The sequence below is a fragment of the Schistocerca cancellata genome, chromosome 2 (assembly GCF_023864275.1).
Source record: "Schistocerca cancellata isolate TAMUIC-IGC-003103 chromosome 2, iqSchCanc2.1, whole genome shotgun sequence".
Taxonomy (NCBI): domain Eukaryota; kingdom Metazoa; phylum Arthropoda; class Insecta; order Orthoptera; family Acrididae; genus Schistocerca; species Schistocerca cancellata.
The window spans coordinates 1,119,648,115-1,119,672,523 of NC_064627.1; the positions used below are offsets into that span (position 1 = coordinate 1,119,648,115).

Consider the following 24,409-nt stretch of genomic DNA (forward strand, 5'->3'; position numbering starts at 1 on the left):
ATTACTGGAGGATAATAGGCTGTTGAACATCACTGTGAAGGATAGTAGGCTACCAACCACCAACATGAAGGATTGTAGGCTACCGACTGCCACCACGAACGACAGTAGGCTACTAACCACCATCACAGAAGATTGTTATCTAGCAAATACCTGCAGAAGGATAGTAGGCTACTGACTGCTGCTGTGGAGGATAGTAGGCTACTGACTGCTGCAATGGAGAACAGTAGGCTACTCACTTCTGGCATGGAGGACAGTAGGCTACTCACTTCTGGCATGGAGGACAGTAGGCTACTGACTGCTGCCATGGAGGATAGTAGGCTATCGACCAGTGCCAGGCTATCGACTATTGCCACAAGGGATTGTTGGCTGCTGGCCGCTGTGGCCAAGTGGTTGTAGGTACTTAAGTCTGAAACTGTGTTGCTGCTATGGTTGCAGGTTCGAATCATGCTTGGGGCATGGATGTGTGTGATCTCCTTAGGTTGGTTAGGTTTAAGTAGTTCTAAGCCTAGGGGACTGATGACTTCAGATGTTAAGTCCCATACTAGTTAGACCCATTTGATTGTGGACTAATGACTGCCGTCACAGAGGATAGAAGGCTACCACCTTCTGTGACAGAGGATAGAAGGCTACAAATAGCTGCCACAGGATATGGAGTATAGTAGGCTACCGATTACTGGAGGATAATAGGCTGCTGAACATCACCGTGAAGGATAGTAGGCTACCAACCACCAACATGAAGGATTGTAGGCTACCGACTGCCACCACGAACGACAGTAGGCTACTAACCACCATCACAGAAGATTGTTATCTAGCAAATACCTGCAGAAGGATAGTAGGCTACTGACTGCTGCCGTGGAGGATAGTAGGCTACTGACTGCCGCCATGGAGGATGGTAGGGTACTGACTGCTGCCATGGAGGATGGTAGGGTACTAACTGTGGCCATGGAGGACAGTAGGCTACTGACTGCTGGCATGGAGGACAGTAGGCTACTGACTGCTGCCATGGAGGATAGTAGGGTACTGACTGCTGCCATGGAGGATAGTAGGGTACTGACTGCTGCCATGGAGGATAGTAGGGTACTGACTGCTGACATAGAGGACAGTAGGCTACTGACTGCTGGCATAGAGGATATTAGGGTACTGGCTGCTGCCACTGAGGACAGTTGGCTACTGACTGCTGGCATGGTGGATAGTAGGCCACTGACTGCCGCCATGGAGGATAGTAGGGTACTGGCTGCTGCCATGGAGGATGGTAGGGTACTGACTGCTGCCATGGAGGATGGTAGGGTACTAACTGTGGCCATGGAGGACAGTAGGCTACTGACTGCTGGCATGGAGGACAGTAGGCTACTGACTGCTGCCATGGAGGATAGTAGGGTACTGACTGCTGCTATGGAGGATAGTAGGGTACTGACTGCTGACATAGAGGACAGTAGGCTACTGACTGCTGGCATAGAGGATATTAGGGTACTGGCTGCTGCCACTGAGGACAGTTGGCTACTGACTGCTGGCATGGAGGATAGTAGGCCACTGACTGCCGCCATGGAGGATAGTAGGGTACTGGCTGCTGCCATGGAGGACAGTAGGCCACTGACTGCTGGCATGGAGGACAGTAGGCTACTGACTGCTGCCATGGAGGATAGTAGGGTACTGACTGCTCCCATGGAGGATAGTAGGCCACTGACTGCTGCCATTGAGGATAGTAGGGTACTGACTGCTGCTATGGAGGATAGTAGGCTACTGACTGCTGTCGTGAAGGACAGCAAGGTGTTAGCAGTCCTCAATGAGGCGAGTGCCGACTCACCGTCGAGGAGTTGATGGCGCGCAGCGCATCTCCCAGCTGCACCCAGTAGGAGCGGTACGAGGTGGAGCCCTGGCCGAGCAGGGCGGCGAGCTGGTGGGCCGTGGGGCCCTTGGCGCCCACCTGCAGCGCGGACAGCACGGTGGCGATGCCGAGCGGCGACAGCACCACGTTGCCCTGCCCCGGGTAGGCGGTGCTCAGCGTCATGGCCAGCCCCGCTATGCCGGAGCTGACGTCCGTGTTGTTCGCGCCACCCGCGTTCGCGGCCGCCCGCGAAGGGGAGCGGAACACGTACGCCGTGCTGGGCGCCCACAGCGCCAACACGACTAGTGCCACCACTCTCATCGTGTGCACCTGTTAACAGCACAGCAGGGTTGCAGTCAGTAGGCGACGACTGTGTGCTTCAGAGCTGGCTGCAGCTGTTCACTGTTACAGACAAAACAAAGTGCTCAGAATTAAATTCAGTTGCAGGCAAAATTAATAAAAAGGAAATAGTGTCAGTCTGTGTTGAGGACGAGGGTGGAATTTATCACTTGTGCCACTTAATACACTACTGGCCATTAAAATTGCTACACCAAGAAGAAATGCAGATGATAAACGGTTATTCATTGGACAAATATATTATACTAGAACTGACGTGTGATTACATTTTCACGCAATTGGGGTGCATAGATCCTGAGAAATCAGTATCCAGAACAACCACCTCTGGCCGCAATATCGGCCTTGATACGCCTGGGCATTGAGTCAAACAGAGCTTGGATGACGTGTATAGGTACAGCTGCCTACGCAGCTTCAACACGATACCACAGTTCAATCAACAGTAGTGACTGGCATATTGTGACGAGCCAGTTGCTGGGCCACCATTGACCAGACGTTTTCAATTGGTGAGAGATCTGGAGAATGTGCTGGCCAGGACAGCAGTCGAACATTTTCTGTATCCAGAAAGGCCCGTACAGGTCCTGCAACATGCGGTCGTGCATTATCCTGCTGAAATGTAGGGTTTTGCAGGGATCGAATGAAGGGTAGAGCCACAGGTCGTAACACACCTGAAATGTAATGTCCACTGTTCAAGGTGCCGTCAATGCGAACAAGAGGTGACCCAGACGTGTAACTAGTGGCACCCCATACCAGCACGCTGGGTGATACGCCAGTATGGCGATGACGAATACACGCTTCCAATGTGTGTTCACCGCGATGTCGTCAAACACGAATGCGACCATCATGATGCTGTAAACAGAACCTGAATTCATCCGAAAAAATGACGTTTTGCCATTCGTGCACCCAGGTTCGTCGTTGAATACACCATCGCAGGCGCTCCTCTCTGTGATGCAGCGTCAAGGGTAACCGCAGCCATCGTCTCCGAGGTGATAGTCCATGCTGCTGCAAACGTCGTCGAACTGTTCGTGCAGATGGTTGTTGTCTTGCAAACGTGCCCGTCTGTTGACTCAGGGATCGAGACGTGGCTGCACGATCCGTTACAGCGATGCGGAGAAGATTCCTGTCATCTCGACTGCTAGTGATACGAGGCCGTTGGGATCCAGCACGGCGTTTCGTATTACCCTCCTGAACTCAACGATTCCATATTCTGCTAACAGTCATTGAATCTCGACCAACGCGAGCAGCAATGTCGCGATACGATAAAACCCAATCGCGATAGGCTACAATGCGACCTTTATCAAAGTCGGAAACGTGATGGTACGCATTTCTCCTCCTTACACGAGGAATCACAACAACGTTTCACCAGGCAACGCCGGTCAACTGGTGTTTGTGTATGAGAAATCGGTTGGAAACTTTCCTTATGTCAGCACGTCGTAGGTCTGTAGCACATCATCTTCGTGATGCAGCAATTTTTATGGCCAGTAGTGTATTTACTCTCCGCATATCCATCTTCGATAGATCACGAGACGACAGCTGTTACTATACCTTTGTGGCCCATTCAGCCTGTTTATAGGTCTTATTTTATTAACAATCGTTTTAGGTGTTATATTGCACTATTTTGTGCTCCATCATTGATACCAGGTGACCATGTGGATACTGGGTGATACCAGATAATCAGAATTATACATCTCGTAGAGGGGACAAAATGCTTTACATTCTTCCCTACTTACTGATGTGCTGGCGCCGTTCGCTCAATAAGCAACAAAGAAGCTTCCCCTCTACTAGATTATGACTACAGTTATCCACTTGATCACCTGGTGTCATAGATGGGCCTGAAGATGGTGTAATATTACACCGAAATCGACTTTAACTAAATAAGACCTACACATACAGCAGAAGGTGCCACCCATTATTTATGTTCACGGAACAGGTGACTTCTCGTTTGCTTTGTACAGGGTGTCCCAAAAAGAACGACCCGATTTTGAATAGAATTATTTATTAGGAAGAAGGGCTTAACACCAACAAATTGCGTACTAAATTACTCAGAGAAGACAGACGTTTATAGAAATCCATCATGTATGTTGAATATGTCCTCCATTGGCTGCACGGACGACATCTAGCCGATAGCCGAATTCATCCCAAACTGAGCGTTAAGGTGTCTTCTGTCATTGAAGCCACAACAGCTGATATTCTGGTTTTTAGTTCATCAGTGTCACGAGGTAAGGGAGGAATGTAAACACATTGTTTAATATATCCCCACAGGAAGAAATCACATGGTGTTAAGTCAGGCGACCTAGGAGGCCTTCTGTTGTGCGGACGCCGTATTGCGCGAGACTGTCTGCATGCTCCAGGTCAGCGCTCGTAGCGACATCTAGCGGATTTTTTCTGAAACTCAAGACCATGCCGATTACATCTAGCGCTCTTTCAGTTACCTAGTGACATTTGTCTCAATATTATTACAAGTTAAAATCGGGTCATTCGTTTTTAATCATACAGAATCCAAACTACACTCACGACGATGCTATTTGCTGATGACAAGTGTGGTGTCACCGCCAGACACCACACTTGCTAGGTGGTAGCTTTAAATCGGCCGCGGTCCATTAGTACATGTCGGACCCGCGTGTCGCCACTGTACTTGCAGACCTAGCGCCACCACATGGCAGGTCTAGAAAGACGTACTAGCACTCGCCCCAGTTGTACCACGACTTTGCTAGCGACTACACTGACGAAGCTTTTCTCTCATTGCCACAATGATGGAATAAAAGTTAAGTATAACCTAAGCTGCATACTTTTCTCTATAGCATTCACAACTTATCCTGTTCCAGACTTCACGCCAGTCGGCGTGAGTTGACGCGTGCCCTTTCGGTAACCTCACCCTGTGTCTAGACTGTCTTGTCTAGACACAACAACAAGGTAATTACACTCCTGGAAATTGAAATAAGAACACCGTGAATTCATTGTCCCAGGAAGGGGAAACTTTATTGACACATTCCTGGGGTCAGATACATCACATGATCACACTGACAGAACCACAGGCACATAGGCACAGGCAACAGAGCATGCACAATGTCGGCACTAGTACAGTGTATATCCACCTTTCGCAGCAATGCAGGCTGCTATTCTCCCATGGAGACGATCGTAGAGATGCTGGATGTAGTCCTGTGGAACGGCTTGCCATGCCATTTCCACCTGGCGCCTCAGTTGGACCAGCGTTCGTGCAGGACGTGCAGACCGCGTGAGACGACGCTTCATCCAGTCCCAAACATGCTCAATGGGGGACAGATCCGGAGATCTTGCTGGCCAGGGTAGTTGACTTACACCTTCTAGAGCACGTTGGGTGGCACGGGATACATGCGGACGTGCATTGTCCTGTTGGAACAGCAAGTTCCCTTGCCGGTCTAGGAATGGTAGAACGATGGGTTCGATGACGGTTTGGATGTACCGTGCACTATTCAGTGTCCCCTCGACGATCACCAGTGGTGTACGGCCAGTGTAGGAGATCGCTCCCCACACCATGATGCCGGGTATTGGCCCTGTGTGCCTCGGTCGTATGCAGTCCTGATTGTGGCGCTCACCTGCACGGCGCCAAACACGCATACGACCATCATTGGCACCAAGGCAGAAGCGACTCTCATCGCTGAAGACGACACGTCTCCATTCGTCCCGCCATTCACGCCTGTCGCGACACCACTGGAGGCGGGCTGCACGATGTTGGGGCGTGAGCGGAAGACGGCCTAACGGTGTGCGGGACCGTAGCCCAGCTTCATGGAGACGGTTGCGAATGGTCCTCGCCGATACCCCAGGAGCAACAGTGTCCCTAATTTGCTGGGAAGTGGCGGTGCGGTCCCCTACGGCACTGCGTAGGATCCTACGGTCTTGGCGTGCATCCGTGCGTCGCTGCGGTCCGGTCCCAGGTCGACGGGCACGTGCACCTTCCGCCGACCACTGGCGACAACATCGATGTACTGTGGAGACCTCACGCCCCACGTGTCGAGCAATTCGGCGGTACGTCCACCCGGCCTCCCGCATGCCCACTATACGCCCTCGCTCAAAGTCCGTCAACTGCACATACGGTTCACGTCCACGCTGTCGCGGCATGCTACCAGTGTTAAAGACTGCGATGGAGCTCCGTATGCCACGGCAAACTGGCTGACACTGACGGCGGCGGTGCACAAATGCTGCGCAGCTAGCGCCATTCGACGGCCAACACCGCGGTTCCTGGTGTGTCCGCTGTGCCGTGCGTGTGATCATTGCTTGTACAGCCCTCTCGCAGTGTCCGGAGCAAGTATGGTGGGTCTGACACACCGGTGTCAATGTGTTCTTTTTTCCATTTCCAGGAGTGTATTTCTTATAGTCAAAAAATCTACTAATGTTTTGAACAATCATGTTTTGTGCAATGACAACCAGTTCTGTTCAGACAGGTCACCAAGCTTTCTTTTCTGTCTTCCTTCCTCCGAGCAGCAGTGCCTGACTGGGACCGGCCTAGCGGGCCGGTGAGTAAGTGTTGTTACTATGACAGTTTGGCGGATGGCAATCGATTCGTACTACGTGTCTCATTTGTTTCTATTCAGTAACTAACAGTTCTAAGGTTTGTTTTGTCGGATACAGATTGTTTTTAATTGTTGTATGCCTTCTGTGATTTGTGTTTGCCAAAATGGACAAATTTCAACTGCACGTACGAAACACGAAATTTCGAGTGTATCATGCAGTTCTAAAGATGAAACTGCAGGTAATATGACGAAAGTCACGTGAATTTAGGTATTATATGTACTACTGTTGAAAATGGACAACGACTACGGTGTGCCATTTGTTTCAAACACCTAGCTACTGAAAGCGTGCTTCCTAATAACATGAAGCGACATTTGGAGTCAAACATGGTGGTTTAGTAAGCAAACTACGAGAACACTTTGACGAAAAAAAAACTTTGGCCATACAAGCTATGATCCCTACAAAGGCTCTTCTTTCACCTTACAATGTAGCTTACCGTGTACCAAAGAGCAAGAAACCTCGCACATAACGGAGCACCTTATTTTAGATGCTGCTCTCGACATGGTATCTATGATGATAAGTGAGTCAGCTGTCAAGCAACTGGCAAGTGTGACTTTTGTCAGACAGTGCCATTAGTCGTCAAACACTCGATATGGCTGACGACGTTAATGTTCACTTAGTTGAAAAGTCAAAGGTAATGGTGAATTCGCTATTCAGTTGGATGAAGCTACATAATGCGTATCTAATTGGTTACGTGCTGTTTATACAATAAATTTCGTGAATATCTACTTTTCTGCTGGAAAATAGCTCTTTGAACAAACCGAACAGATGCCTTTGAAATACTACACTCTTTTGTGGAGAAAACTACATTGGGAGCACTGTAGACCTCATGAACGTGGTTAACGCCGGATTTCAAACTCTGATCCGTAAAGAGGCTCCTCATGCTATTTGGACACACTGTTTTATTCACCGAGAAGCAGTGGCATCAAAAATCAAGAGCCCTAGCTTCACGAGGTTCTCCAAACAGTGATCGAAGTGGCAAATTTCATTCCAAATCGGTCATTTAAATCGAGATGTTTCCAACAAATGTGCGTTCATTTGGGGGCTGAGTACGTTTTCATGATTTCTTACAGTGACTCGGGCAAATGTCTTGAAAAGGGTGTATGAACTCAGGAATAAAATTTACTCTTGTCATGTCCAGGAAAATCATTTGAGTTCCCAGAGGCTCGTAGACAGTGGCTTTGTTCTGAAGCTGGCGTATCTTTATGACATCTTTGAAAAACTCAGTTTATTGAATGTATTTCTTCACAGTAATGAGACCAACACACCGTAAGACAAAATTTATGGCTCCAGAAAGGCTATCGTGGAAGGAAAAGTTGGATGATAAAGACATACAGTATGATTTCCCTACTCTTCACACGGTTTTAGAAGACAGTGAGTTTCAGTCGAGTGAGGAATTGAAATTTGTGTCTGTAAATGATTTAACTGAACTTTGGGATTACTTTCTCAAGTACTTTCCAAAAGAAGCTGATCAACAGAGTTAGTAAAGATCCCTTCTGTACAGAACTTCCATCAACACTTACCACTGAAGAATTACAGTAATTTATTGATATTTCATCAGACTCCACACTGAAGTCGAATTTCATTTCTTCATCACTGATTAGGTTTTGGAGACTGGTGAAGCAGGAGTATCTGCAGGTACGTAACTAGGCCTTTTGCGACGGTGTACTAGTGTGAGGTTGGTTTTTCGGTACTAGCAGTCATGAGCACGATGTACAGATCGCAAATGAATGCGGAGGAAAAGATGCGAATCGCGATTTCCACTTGGACCGAGATTTGAAGAACTGAAGGTGGAGAAACAAGCTCGTCCTTTCCATTGTAATCATTTCAAGAATAAGATGTAATAACATTAAAAGTTGATCAAAATGTATTGTGTCAAGAGTTAATAAAGAAATAACAACTATTGTTAATTTTTTCTCAAACTTTAGTTTATTTACCCCACACTTGGACCCGGATATCATGTGCGAAATGAGCCGCGGTATCTATGTTCAAGTCAGAGGAGCTATGGACCCAAAAAATTTGAAAACCACGGAACTAGCGGAAAGGCTATTTTTTTTCCACAAAAACAGATTCATAGCGCTTTAATGAAGTAGTTTCTCGTTACTTATTTCGGTACTTAGGACTCTGAACACCAACTTAGTTTTAGAACTCAGCGGAAAACTGTTCCACATATCAATTTCGGACCTTGCCTTTGCTTAAAATTAGATTTTCTACGTAATATACAATGCTGATCGGAAAGGAATCAGAAGGCAACAAAACGAACAAAGGTAGCACATATGAATGTTTCTACAGTAAACGTAAGCGAGGTATATCATTGAACGTATTATAATTGATCACCTTGGGAAAAAATTGAATACGTACTTGCAAATGATTAAATTTTTAATGTACGTATCTTCTGTGGTGTCCAGAACAACCTCCGAATCACCACTGCTTTTTTAAATGGAATATTGTGCTGTTAAATTGATATGAATGCTCTCTGGAACAAATCGCAACGTTAAACAGCAATAACTTGCTGATTGCCAAGAAATTTACTCCATACAATGAATTACTGCTTTACTATACACGACTATCGGTATACTCATGGCGCATAATGAATACACAATACACTATACACATAAAATCCGTTGCAGAATTGTAGTACTTGCTGTATCCGAATCTCTATTCCTCCGGGGCCCTAATATCACATTACGGTTATATCTACTCACTCAACGAACCCAATACTTTTCGCATACATATTAATGGACACAGCACTTCGCATCCACGATGTGAAGTGCTAACCAGTTTTGCGTACTGAACGCAGTTTTTGCAGTGGAATCATCCCAGCGAGATTGTTATTAGGTTTAGAAGATATAAACTGCTCTTTCCCAGAGCAGTATAGCGCAGCCACAATTAGCTGGCTTTTTTATGAAGTCGCAATGCAGATTGTCTGGTAACTTTAGTATAACTGCACTGCAAGTACCCTGCACATGAGCTTTGAAAAATTGCGATAACTATTTAGAAACAACGCACAACATGAATAGCAGGCATACATGACTTCTTTCTCTTCTGCTTTAACTATTCGTTTCAGTGGATACATGCACATCGTCTGGCGCGATTTACGCTTTTATATTGGAAAGTAGACGGTCAGAGAGCAGCTCGCTTCAGGCAAACGGCTATCAGATTTCGTAAACAGTCTACTCATTTTGTTCCCACATTCTTCTTCATTTTAGCCAATTTTAAATTACTAAGCTTTAGATTTTGGTAAAAATGCAACTCTCATCTTAGTTACACCTTATGGAGGAGAGGAAAAAAACTCAGGTCACCAGTACTTAGACTAGTTCAGCGGCATGCCAGTCTCTTGTACTTAACGCTTTCACTGCTCCCAAAAGTCTTGACAATCTGTTTTATACACATAATCTTTTTCTGCCCTTACAATTTTTCCTATCGACAACTTTTCTTACTCTTGTCGGATACTGTATTTCAGCAACCATTTCTCGTTCATTCTTTTAGTATGGGCATTGAAGCTGTTATTTCTTTGCCTATTTATTTTTATTTCCTCTCCATTTCGCAATTACTCCAGCATTATTAGTTTTTAAGAGTCTCCTCTGTCGCAACTTCTCAAGTAAATCTTATTTTTCAGCTTCTTCTTCCTCTTCTTCCTCCATCTTTGAATCCCATTCAGACAAGCATTTCCCGAAAAATTTTCCAAAATTTCACACCTGCATTTGATACTAGCAGGGACTTTTTTTTGTCGAAGATGTCTTTCATTGCCCATAGTACTCTAATTTTGATGTATTCCTTGGTTTGGTCATAACCAAATGATAGTATGAAAGCTGCAGCCGGACAGTATGCTTGCTGGTTGACCAGACGAATATAGTGTAGTATGAAGAGCAGCAGAATGTGGTGTAACTGGAGAAGGATTCATCACGAACAGGAAGGGAGGGTAGAGCGTAGGGATAAGTTCCGAGAACTATCACACAAACAGCTTAACAGCTCATGCATCTAAGTTTCTGACAAGAACAATTTGCAGCAGAAGGGCAAATATAATTGATGATTTGTTACATGAATATCAGTTTAGTTTTCGTAAAGGTAAAGACACCAGATAGGCACATCTGACATTGCGCTTGACAACGGAAACAAAATTTAAGAAAAATCAAGACATGTTCACAGGATTTGTACACTTAGGATAAAATTCGATAATGGTGCAAGATGTTCGAAATTCTATGAATAACAGGAGTGAGCTATATAATATGTATGCGAACTAAGAAGGAACCATAAGAATGGAAGACCAGAAACGAATTGCTAGGATTAAAGAGGGTCTAAAACGGAATGCAGTGTTTCTCCTTTACTGTCCAATTTCTGAATCGAAGAAGCAATGACAGAAATAAAAGTTAGGTTCAGAATTTGGAGTAAAATTTAGGGAGAAAGGATATCAATAATGAGATTCGCTGATGACATTATTGTCCGCAGCGAAAACAAGGAAGAATATTGCAGGCTATGCTGAATAGAATGAACTGTCTGTTGAGTGCATAATATAATTAAAGGTAAACCTAAAAAAGAAGAAAGTAATGAGGAGTAGCAGAAATTAAATAAGTGAATAACTTATCACCAAAATTCGGAACCATGAAGGAGACGAAGTGGAGAAATTCTGCTACCTTGGAAGCAAAATAATACAAGATGACATAAAAAGACTAGCACTGGCAAACAAGACGTTCCCCTGCCAAAGTAAGTCTACTAATGTCAGACATTGAACTTCATTTAAGGAAGAAATTTATGAGGCTGTACGTTTGGAACACAGTATTGTGCGGAATTGAATCATGGACTGTGAGAAAACCGAAAAAGTTGATAATCGAAAAGTTTGAGATGTGATACAATGGGAGGATTTGAAAACTACGTGGACTTATTCTCCACAGAATCGGGAAGAGCACAGTCATTGAAAAGAAGAAGGGAGATAATTATAGGAAATGCAAGAAAAAGTCCAGTTTACTAATTGGAAAGGAAGCACGCTCTTTGTACGCCGCGATCACTGTCTAGAAACTTTTATTGTTCCAAGATAAACTGGTTTCAACAGCCTTACGCTGCCTTCGTCTGATTTTATGGAAGTGCCATATTACATTACATGAAGGCAAAACTGTTGAAACCGGTCATCTTAGAACATTAAGCGGTTCTACACAACGATAGCGGAGTACGAAGTATGTTCTTCATTTCCAACCATAACAGATCGCTCCACAGAACAACATGCGTATCTTACAACTGTTATTCGTTAGAGAAACACAGCTGGTTACGGAGAAAAGTTTTCATTTCGCGTGTTGGTACTTCAATTGTTGTGGGTTATTTATCGATTGTCACTTTCTTTAAGTTCACGTTGTGGATTTTTGCTTCAGTTTAAATAACTGGCCAGTTCTTCTGTATCGTTTAAGCGCGCCGCAGGTATTTACAAATTCTTGTGTGCCGATTTGCTACCTGCGTATGATTTTTGTAATGAGAACGCTGCTGCCGATTGTAGAGAATGGGGCAGAGAGTTTCCTAATCGCAAAATGACAGACCCAGGAGTGTTTATCCGTGTTTTGTACGAAACCGCGTGAGACTGATGCTGTGTTCAGAAGTCACATTTCATTTGAATGTGCAAATGAACAGAGTGTGGATGATGGAGATTTTGTTTAGTTGATACAACAAGCACACACTGAATTTCCGCACGAATCGGTGTTCCACATACTACAATATGTTGATCATCATGTATGCACTACCTATACCATCAACATCGGATTTAGCACCTTCGAGAAGGAAATGAAAGTGTTGTTGTTGTTTTCAGTCCTGAGACTGGTTTGATGCAGCTCTCCATGCTACTCTATCCTGTGCAAGCTTCTTCATCTCACAGTACATACTGCAACCTACATACTTCTGAATCTGCTTAGTGTATTCATCTCTTGGTCTCCCTCTACAATTTTTACCCTCCACGCTACCGTCCAATGGAAATTTGTGATCCCTTGATGCCTCAGAACACGTCCTACCAACCGATCCCTTCTTCTTGTCAAGTTGTGCCACAAACTCCTCTTCTCCCCAATTCTATTCAATACCTCCTCATTAGTTATGTGATCTACCCATCTAATCTTCAGCATTCTTCTGTAGCACCACATTTCGAAAGCTTCTATTCTCTTCTTGTCCAAACTATTTATCGTCCATGTTTCACTTCCATACATGGCTACACTCCATACAAATACTTTCAGAAACGACTTCCTGACACTTAAGTCTATACTCAATGTTAACAAATTTCTCTTCTTCCGAAACTCTTTCCTTGCCATTGCCAGACTACATTTTATATCCTCTCTACTTCGACCATCATCAGTTATTTTGCTCCCCAAATAGCAAAACTCCTTTACTACTTTAAGTGTCTCATTTCCTAATCTAATTCCCTCAGCATCACCCGACTTAATTCGACTTCATTCCATTATCCTCATTTTTTTTTGTTGATGTTCATCTTATATCCTCCTTTCAAGACACTGTCCATTCCGTTCATCTGCTCTTCCAAGTCCTTTGCTGTCTCTGACAGAATTCCAATGTCATCGGCGAACCTCAACATTTTTATTTCTTCTCCGTGGACTTTAATACCTACTCCGAATTTTTCTTTTGTTTCCTTTACTGCTTGCTCAATATACAGATTGAATAACGTGGGGACAGGCTACAACCCTGTCTCACTCCCTTCCCAACCGCTGCTTCCCTTTCATGCCCCTCGACTCTTATAACTGCCATCTGGTTTCTGTACAAATTGTAAATAGCCTTTCGCTCCCTGTATTTACCCCTGCCACCTTTAGAATTTGAAAGAGAGTATTCCAGTCAACATTGTCAAAAGCATTCTCCAAGTCTACAAATGCTAGAAATGTAGGTTTGCCTTTTCTTAATCTATTTTCTAAGATAAGTCGTAGGGTTAGTATTGCCTCACGTGTTCCAGCATTTCTGCGGAATCCAAACTGATCTTCGCCGAGGTCGGCTTCTACTAGTTTTCCCATTCGTCTGTAAAGAATTCGCGTTATTATTTTGCAGCTGTGACTTATTAAACTGATAGTTCGGTAATTTTCACATCTGTCAGCACCTGCTTTCTTTGGTATTGGAATTATTATATTCTTCTTGAAGTGTGAGGTTATTTCGCCTGTCTCATACATCTTGCTCACCAGATGGTAGAGTTTTGTCAGGACTGGCTCTCCCAAGGCCGTCAGTAGTTCCAATGGAGTGTTGTCTATTCCCGGGGCCTTGTTTCGACTCAGGTCTTTCAGTGCTCTGTCAAACTCGTCACGCAGTATCGTATCCCCATTTCATCTTCATCTACATCCTCTTCCATTTCCATAATATTCTCCTCAAGTACATCGCCCTTGTATAGACCCTCTATATACTCCTTCCACCTTTCTGCTTTCCCTTCTTTGCTTAGAACTGGTTTTCCATCTGAGCTCTTGATATTCATACAAGTGGCTCTCTTTTCTCCAAGGGTCTCTTTAATTTTCCTGTAGGCAGTATTTATCTTACCCCTAGTGAGATAAGCCTCTGCATCCTTACATTTGTCCTCTAGCCATCCCTGCTTAGCCATTTTGCACTTCCTGTCGATCTCATTTTTGAGACGTTTGTATTCCCTTTTGCCTGCTTCATTTACTGCGTTTTTATATTTTCTCCTTTCATCAATTAAATTCAATATTTCTTGTGTTACCCAAGGATTTCTACTAGTCCTCGTCTTTTTACCTACTTGATCCTCTGCTGCCTTCACTACTTCATCCCTCAGAGCTACCCATTCTTCTTCTACTGTATTTCTTTCCCACGTTCCTGTCAATTGTTCACTTATGCTCTCCCTGAAACGCTGTACAACCTCTGGTTTAGTCAGTTTTTCCAGGTCCCATCTCCTTAAATTCCCACCTTTTTTGCAGTTTCTTCAGTTTTAATCTACAGTTCATAACCAATAGATTGTGGTCAGAGTCCACATCTGCCCCTGGAAACGTCTTACAATTTAAAACCTGGTTCCTAAATCTCTGTCTTACCATTATATAATCCATCTGATACCTTCTAATATCTCCAGGATTCTTCCATGTATACAACCTTCTTTCACGATTTTTGAACCAAGTGTTAGCTATGATTAAGTTATGTTCTGTGCAAAATTCTACCAGACAGCTTCCTCTTTCATTTCTCTCCCCCAATCGAAAGTACACTTACCGAAATTTAGCCTTTGGCTAGCTCCAAATCGCAGAGTATTTCCATTAATATCATGCATTGATGAAGCCACTTTCTTTCCTGACATCCGTAATACCCTTATCTCACATCGGTGGTCCGGCAAAAACCTGACAAGGAACCCCCTGAGTGCGAGATCGCAAATGGTCAATTATGTATACGGCTTCCGAAGCTCCACGTATTTACACTATGTAAACCACAATATTGGCTGCTAATGACAACAGGGGGCGGGACTGGGTGTGTCTGACTGTGAGCGCAGCATGCGACTACGGAGCGTAGTTGAACTGCTTAGCCGGCAAGTAACTCATAACGGTGCTACAGTGCTAGCGGTATTAATATAGAGCAGATCAATGGCAACGATAGAAAAACAAGCATCGCTTTATAAGTAAAACAAGTCGCCGAGTTGACATTTCGTCAGAAAGGAACCCAAGGAATTTCGCAGACTGCGAAGGAAGTGGCAGATGAAATATTAGCGTTTCTGCAAGATGAGTCAATGCGCTGTGCGGTGTCGTATATGCTCGACAGTGTGGGCAATGTTCATGAGGAGTATAATGATGATATGTGCTCAGCAAGTGAAAGTGATACCGAAAGAAGTGTCGATTCATGTAGTTCATAATCCTTTTCGGACAGGGGACCACAAATACTGTCTGCAGTGAAACGTAGTAGAGGACAATCGTTGAACTACGTAAATGAAAGATCATCTGCAGCACAATAAAGAAAACTATGAACAGTTTTCGAGTAAGTCCGCAGCAAAATGAACGTGTACTGCACAAGAAAAAACGGATATTCAAGGGAGGACAAGGCTATCTTATTAGAAAAACTGGTATTTGGGCGTTTCAAGGATGTTCGATACAATTTATAGGATGTGCGTGATAGGAGCCTACTACGTTACGCACATTAGATTGCGCGCGACATAGATTAAGTGATTTCTAGGGAAGCAGTGGATGGCTGCAAAGCTTCAAACAGTGCCACAGAACTGGAAGACGTGAGGTAACGAAATTTCAAAGCAAGCGTCAACTTGCGATGCACAGCAAACAGCGGAATATTTGTGAACGAGACAAACAAACTTATCCCTTCGTTCCGTAAGCAGTTTGTCTTCAACTCCGACCAATCGGGATTTGAAGGGGAAATGGTTAAGAAAGGAACCCTTGAAATTACAGGTACCAAGAGAGTTGTATTAAAATCAACTAACATCAACGCCTTAAGGCATTTGTATACGATTATCAAGACTGTTAATCTGTATGGTAAATTGGCTGGAAAGTTATCTATTATGCCGCTAGAAGATAGAGGTGCTCTACCTCCTGTGATTCTTTCTCGTGTGGGTAATCTTGCAAGGGCGGTAGGGAATATTTACGTCACAGCAAGCAAGAGTCGGTAAATGGTCGTAAGAGAACTACAACCATGGCGCGAGCTCTGGTTTTTGTCAATAGCTGGTAAAAAAACTTGCTTTTTCTTGATTCCTAATCTGGGAATAAAAATCACACTTTCTTAGAACAAACTATCCCTCCTGAAAAGTGTGTGACACTGCAGTTCATATCATCTGCAGCCAGTGGACAGATTCAGCCTCTGTATGTTTGTTTGTCCATACCTATAAAACATCATCGCACTATCTGGAGGTACGCCTGAAAGGATAGCAAGATTCACGATAAGGTCCTCGACAGACGTGTTTCTCATTCGGTTGCATGCCATCACGTTTCATCAATTCTGATCAAGCCGTTACACCAACATGATTCTATATGAATTCTTTAAGAGTGGATACCTAGCTGAACGCCATGCACGGTTTGTAACTAACAAGGAGTTCACCTTAGATCTTGCGGTGCGATCCCCTGTGATCACTTTGGAGCGCCATTTTTCATACGGTGTCGACGCTGCAAGTTAATGGTTTGTCTTGAGCATTTCTTGAACGTCGACCATGTCCTTTGTGTAAAGTGTAATACGTACATCCCATCGAAGGTTGACCTCTGCCCTCCTGCACACTCATTTTCTGTCGCCCTCCTGATGCACGTGGAGAGTCATTAGCAGCTAATTTCTTCCTGTCATAATTTTTAACACAACACTTTCAAATGAGCCTTATTAGAGACTGAACTTACGGCCTCGCACTCAATGGGTTCCACGTAAGTGTGTTTGTGGAGACATTTTCAAAAAAAATGATTCAAATGACTCTGAGCACTATGGGACTCAACTTCTGAGGTCATCAGTCCCCTAGAACTTAGAACTACGTAAACCTAATTAACCTAGGGACAACACACACATCCATGCCCGAGGCAGGATTCGAACCTGTGACCGCAGCGGTCTCGCGGTTCCAGACTGTAGCGCCTAGAACCGCTCGCCCACTCCAGCCGGCTAGAGACATTTTCAAGAGCGCCTCTCTGTAAATGTGTGACGTAGTATGACAGTCAATTTATTGATTCTATTGTGTTACCAAATCGTCTTACAGGGCCCTGTTATCTAGACTTTCTTGAAATCGGGCTTCCAGGATTACTGGAAAACGTGCCTTTGGCTACAAGGATGCGTACATTCTTCCTGCTCTACGGGGACTCTGCGCATCCTAGCGGTCAAGTTACACATCATCTAAACGTAACATCCCCCGAATGACAGATTGGCAGAAATGGTCACATTTTTTGGTCACTACTGTCCTTGAACCTTACTCAATGAGATTTTTAACCGTATGGGTAGCTGAAAAACACGAAATCTACAAAGAAAAAGTAAACATAAGAGATGAATTGATAGTTCGGGTTACGAATAATTTTGCCCCCACAAAGAACTCCAAGAAGATCTTAGAATAGCTACAAGCGGTGTTGAAATGGAATTCGACTGTGTGTTGAAGGCGGAAGTTAAATTTATGAAATACAACCTTGAAAAATTATCACCATTCTGAAACATAAACTATGTTTTCCAAAGTGATTTGTGCACTAAGATTAACAACATGGATGCAAGTAACTGTAACACCATCATCAAGTGGGCATTATGATATCAATAATTCCAGATACTCAGCGACATTCAGTGCTTACTTGTTTCGATTTTTTTCTGTCTTGTCACAGGCACACATATTCCCCCGCAGTGTTACAAACCAAGAATTGTATACCATCTGATGATGAGTCCTAGATGGAAGGTAGGAGACGAGGTATTGCCGGAAGTAAAGCTGTGAGGACGGATCGTGAGTCGTGCTTGGGTAGCTCAGATGGTAGAGCACTTGCTCCCGAAAAGCAAAGGTACCGAGTTCGAGTCTCGGTCCGGAACACAGTTTTAATCTGCCAGGAAGTTTCGGTCTTAGGTGACTTGAAACTTGTAATAGTAAAATCAAACATTTCTAACATCAGGAAAGGTGACTGGTTGTGGTCATTTCCGATAACTTGTATTTACCACAGTCGCGGTGTTCCACATCCATAATGGATAATAATTTCATTAGCCTTTACTTAACGTCTTCTGTGAGTACTTGTGTGGGCTGCGTTCCGACATTATCTCTGTAACCAATAAAATGGCACACACGTTACTTGGAATGTTCTGGTCGAATAACTCCATAGTATCAGCCGACGTTGCCCGGGTGTGCAGCTGTTCAAATCTTCTCTTACTCCATCTCCTCCTTCTCCCTTTCTATGTGAATCTTCTCCTCTCCCTCTCTCTGCTCAACTTCTCCTCCCTCCTCTCTCTGTCCACCTCCCCCCCCCCCAACTACCTTTGTCTGTCCATCTCTTATTTCCCCCTCTACGTCTGTTCGTCAGGTCCTCCCCCTTTACTCTGAACATAATCATCCCCGCCCCAATAGGAGTTTGCTTGTTCTTACCCCACAGTATTTCTTTCCAGAAAGTAAGCAGTATGTGTACCAAGTCTGGTTGAAATCGACCCAAGGGCACAGGAGGAGCTTACGCACATGTCACGTATATTTCACATACATTTAAAATATTTCACTCATATTTCAACTGTATCGTTAACGAATTTCACGCTGCAGTTTTCTTTTCACGCAGTTAAATTTTTATGACGTCATATCTACTGAACTATGTGACTAATTTTGCAGAGACATCCAGTGGTACGCGTGGATACTGTCTGCGAAATGTGTTGGGCATAGATGTAATAGTAAAGAAGTAATAAATTCGAATGTCATATGTGACGTGGCAGTTTTTCGCGCATGTTCGTTTTTACAGTAAATCTGCTGACCTATGTATCGCACAATAATATATTTTTGCACGTACCTTCAGTGGTACGTGTAAATACGTCTGCAAAACATGTTGCGAATAGAGCTAGTAATAAAAAAAATTATAAATTCAAACGTCATGTCTCATGTGGCAGTTTTACTGCATGTACAGTAAAAATGTAGTGAGCAATAATCTTTTCTCCTTTCATGTTTTTGTGGGGGGTCTGAGCGAGAAAAAATCATGTAAAGGCTTGATAGCATGTGTAAGGTTTCTGGCACGTCACTAAGTGCTTACATACTCAGATAATGGATGCATACATTTTCGCCATTTGCACGTCGCTTGCTGAACTTCATTTTCAGAGGTTAGTGGTTCCTGCGTCCATACTGGTTCTTTTCAGACGGTTAAGTGATACGTGTATCAAGTTTGGTTGAAATTGATCCAGTGGTTTAGGAGGATATGTGTAACGTACATACAAACACTTTTATAATATGTATGATTCCCAGTGAAACACCTTGTATTAGGAGAGAGAGAGAGGAAGAAAGAAAGACAGGAATTTAAAAAAAGGAATGGAGAGAAGGAAGAATTAAGGAAGGAACAGAGGGAAGGAAAGGAAGGAAGGAACTCGTAATGGCAGCGATTCTCTTTCAGTTATTACACATACACTCTCGTTGTGACATACCGCTTTGAAACTAATAGTGTATCAAATTCAAAATTCCTTAGGGATTCAGCTTCATCAGAAGTACATTGTGGTACATACATCGAAAAGCCACTAGCTCAATGGAGAAAGAAGCGACTGTCTCATATCTTGTCATGTAACGCTTCTCCAGTGTACATTCCCAAGCCGTGGAAGTCTAAATGAAGAGTAGTACGCTTAACCACCATGTGAATTTCAGCTCGCAGTTTCCACTCGGCTTACACAGAACATTGTCCAGCGGTCTGTATTTCCTCTTACCGCGTGTTTGCTCTAGCTCTCAGGTGTGACTCGACCGGCACGTTTCGCAAGAACTCTATGTTTGTACTTGCTGCGATGCTTGCACAAACGTAACACGGAGTGAAGAGGCACTTTCTTCTAACATACACATGGTCGCCCGTAGAACATAGTGAAAGAGATCCCACTTTTTGCCCTTTGCTCTACAGATGACAACGAAAGGAAGAGCCTGGAAAGAATGAACAGGATGCATCTAAATAAACATAAAGTTGCTAGTGACTTAGAAAGTTAAAAAATTAGAGATTCAACGCTATAATAAATTAACGAAAAGCCTAAACACACCTTTGGCGTTTCGAGAACAGAGCCATTTCGACATACAGTATATACGTTACTGATAGACATCCAGCCGAAAGTCTCATTTTCTGATGAGTTGCCGATATATTCTATCCAGCATTACTAGGTGTTAAACCCTTTTAGCCGGCCGGAGTGGCCGTGCGGTTCTAGGCGCTACAGTCTGGAACCGAGCGACCGCTAATGTCGTAGGTTCGAATCCTGCCTCGGGCATGGATGTGTGTGTTGTCCTTAGGTTAGTTGGGTTTAATTAGTTCTAAGTTCTAGGCGACTGATGACCTCAGTAGTTAAGTCGCATAGTGCTCAGAGCCATTTGAACCATTTTTTGTTAAACCCTTTTCATTTTTGCATGTGTACATTAAGTTACGGCAAATATTCAGGACAGACATATGTGTGTCTCAACTGCATATCCAAACAGCGTCAGTCCAAAAAGTTCCGAGACTAATTTTATTCCTGCTGTATAAGCGAAGGCAGCGTAGCAACTCGAACTGACTATCAGGAACAACAGAAGTGCATTCGGCCAGTCAGCTGTGAGCAAGCATTATGGAGGATGTGCGACCGTAATGTGGCAACGTTGTTGCGTCACGAATCACAGTGGAGCACCTGAACATCACTAAATCAAGTGTTCAATACATTCTTCACAATGTTCTGAAGAAAAGAAAGGTGTATGTAAAGTTTATCCCGCATACCTTGACTCCGCAATACAAACGACGACGTTTGGGTGCCTACCGCGTCTTGGCTGAAATGCTAAATACGGACAATTCTTTTCTGGAAAAAAGATCACCAGGGATGATGAGACTTGGTGTTATTAATACGAACCTACCACAAAACGACGAAGTGTAGAAATTCACACGAAAGTGGAGAATGCTTTGATCACATAACCACATTCAAGTCGACGTGATGCATTATTTGAATATAACCCCGAAGGAAAACGTTTCTGACTGTTTCACATAGTTATATGAACGTTCAGTGTATCGTGCTGAAGTGTGTGTGTGTGTGTGTGTGTGTGTGTGTGTGTGTGTGTGTGTGTGTGTGTGTGTGAGGGCGGTTGGGGGGGGGGGGGGGCGGAGGGGGGATATATGACACACATGAAGATTTAAACCACCATCTTGAAGTTTCTCTGTTTTTTATTAATCCATTCTCAATCTCTTGTTCAGTTTTAAAATAACTATTCCTGTAATTCTTATTCATTGTGAGTGTAATGTCAGCAAAACTTTCGTAAATTAGTATATAAGGTGAGTCACCAAATGTGTTAACATTCACGAAATCTCTGCAGCTATAGGAACACAATATTAACATTGGACACACAGGTAAAACGGTCATTTTACACAATGATTCATTGAATATCACGAGAATTTACTGTGTATAGGTCTGTTTGAATAGTGTGGTCACCTTGCCAACCAAATAAAGGAAAACTTCAATTCTAAGGCTGCAACCTTTTCCTTCAGACTCTTTCCTTCCCTGTAATTAGAACGGCTACATTTCACATCTGTTCACCAACTTACACTTCTTCATCCTCTTCAGGCTATTGATGGACATTTGATATTGATTAAATTCGAGGAAATAATTGTCTGTATGCCTAAGGAGTTCGCTCCTGTGGATTTCGCTATGTCACCATACGCCTCTAGACATGCAAGGGCGCCATATTACATTCTTAGGAAAATAATTTTGTGCACATTAAACAGTAGCGTTTGCGTTATTGTGCTGTATTGGTAATAGCAGTTTCGTGCTTAGAGCATCAGCAGGTAACCTGCAGTTCGACATACAGAACAATAACACAAGTTTTCACATCCAGCATTACGTGATTTTTTAAATGAGTATTAGCATATAGTTCAAGGCATGTTTCTGTGCCTAAATTTTCATCTCTTAATATTGGAGACATCATCAGGGGCTATAAAGACTCAGACAGCAGTTACAAACAAGCTCGGTAAGCCGAAGTGTTTATAATATCCATTTTAGATCAGAGATGGAGCGAGTTCAAGTCTGTTGTTGAGAGTTACATATACCAAAAATCAAGGCGTCACAGTTACATATGTCAACTCTGAGATTGGAGCACTGTAGTTGCTTCTTACTCGAAGACTCGTCCTTTCTTACTGAGGCGTTCTGGAGTGAGGCTAATTGTCATATAATACCGAGATTAATACGATAATGCTGTCGTGAAGGAGCAATGGCAGGGCATATGACCGATTCTGTGGATCAGATAGCCTCTAACGAAGCTGATTGTTGTGAGACTTTAGAGGCTGTAAGACGGAAATTAAATGATGCAGTGTATAAAATTACAAGTATGATCCATAAAAGGAAGAGTAATGTCCGGAAGAAGTGCGATGTTGCAGTCCACGCTTCAGACGAAGCTCGTCCAGTGCAAATACGTTGCTTGCATTCGTGTTTATTGCTTGTCCATCATGCTGTAAACACTTGCTCCATCAAAAGAAAACTGGGCACTGGGCAACATCACTGTTATGTCCCTGCGACCAAAATGCAAGCTATTTGTCTGTTATTTTGGTCGTGGCAACCTTCGTTTATGGGCTAATAGCGAGTGGTGTAGCTTATTGTTAAATTCTGTAAATTTTGCAAGACTGCTCTAAATTTATTTTAATAATCACCGTTTGGAGAATACACTTCATCTTGGAGTCTGTTTTCTTGTACTGTCGCCATGGACTCGATAAAACACACACACACACACACACACACACACACACACACACATGCCACAACTTCTCGACTATACATTCTTACTTCTGTGCTCGCTCTCCTTTATACGCTGGTATGTTCCACATATCCCCAACGACAGACTCAATTGACGTGTTTTCAGTTAAATAGGCAGTAGCAGGATTCATAAGTCGAGTCTAAGAGCGTCCTGAGACGCCGAGATTGGGGGATGACAACATAGGACCTGTTGCGGATTTCCAAGCGAGTATACGGAGATCGACAAACTGCCTATTGGCTTCTGTCTCGAGTTGTTCGGCTGACGTTCATCTGATGATATTACTGACGTTTCGCCAGCACGAGTGGCTGGCATTGTGAAAGCTTCACCCTCCAATAAATCAGTCCACATACATGTATCATCGATAATACTATGATACAAGATTTGGACATACAAAACGTGGCAAAGCAGACCAAAGTTAAATGTAATAAAGCTTCAGTTGCGTGCAAAGATAAAACACAAATGTCAGAACAGTGCCAGACAGGACGTTAAAAACAATTATATTGTCAGGAGGTACAATAAGACGTATAATTATGGAATATGTAGAGTAAGTGCAGAGTATGTCATAATTATGGTGACCAGATGCAATTGTTTAAAAGGAGGACAAACAGCTTCAAAATGGAGGACAAAGGAAGAAAAAAGAGGACACATCAAACGGGTCAACTGCAGATGAGGATACCACCCGTAAGCTTTGGACAAGTCACGTGACTGCCGGGAACTTCCGGTAAAACTAGTAGTTAATTGTTACTGATGGTCAGGTGGTGGTTAACTGAGCAATATAAAAAAATTAAAAACATTTATTGTAGTGACAGTGTGGCGTCAATTGTTTTGTTATGTCAACAACACGGAATTGCGAAAAAGCGAAAAACGTAAGACCATTCACCTCCCTTCATTCGACCCACCGCCACCAGCATCTACAATTCAAGCAGCAGCTGACGACATGTACACTGCACTTTAACCTGCAGAATACAAATAAATTGAATGACTATGAAACAATGAAATAAAACCATGACAGCTAATCTGTCGAGTTATTTCTTGCCTTTATTGGCCACTGAGATGTACGTTCCAGCTCCACATATCTTACATTCCGCTTCAAATTCATTTCTTGAAAGCCGGATATTTGCAGGAAAGGACATCAGAAAATGTACACTTTCGTTTAGGTATAGCCAAATGTTTTACGTAACTCACTCGGTTAAAAATTACACTCACAAATCACACGTGCACTACAGGAAGCCAAGCCAATACAAAGCGAAGATACGAAACGAAAATTTTAAGTAATCGGTATTTGCATTCGCTTATAGGTCGGTCAACGATAACATCGACGATCCTGGTGCCACCTACTAAAACCGCCTTCGTGCGTGTTTATCACGAAGGCTGTG

At 43.5% G+C, this 24,409-nt stretch overlaps 1 protein-coding gene across 2 annotated transcripts in view; it reads right to left on the reverse strand.

Annotated features, from left to right (window-relative positions):
- Positions 1-24,409, reverse strand: part of LOC126150074 (serine protease inhibitor-like) — a 184,748-nt gene that overhangs the window by 61,819 nt on the left and 98,520 nt on the right. Inside the window, exon 2 of one of the 2 annotated variants that reach the window (XM_049915851.1) lies at positions 1,805-2,155. In XM_049915851.1, the coding sequence (XP_049771808.1) occupies positions 1,805-2,146 (342 nt within the window). In that variant the 5' untranslated portion in view covers positions 2,147-2,155. Of the gene's footprint in view, positions 1-1,804; positions 2,228-24,409 lie in introns of both variants that reach the window. The other variant, XM_049915852.1, reaches the window with a different exon arrangement.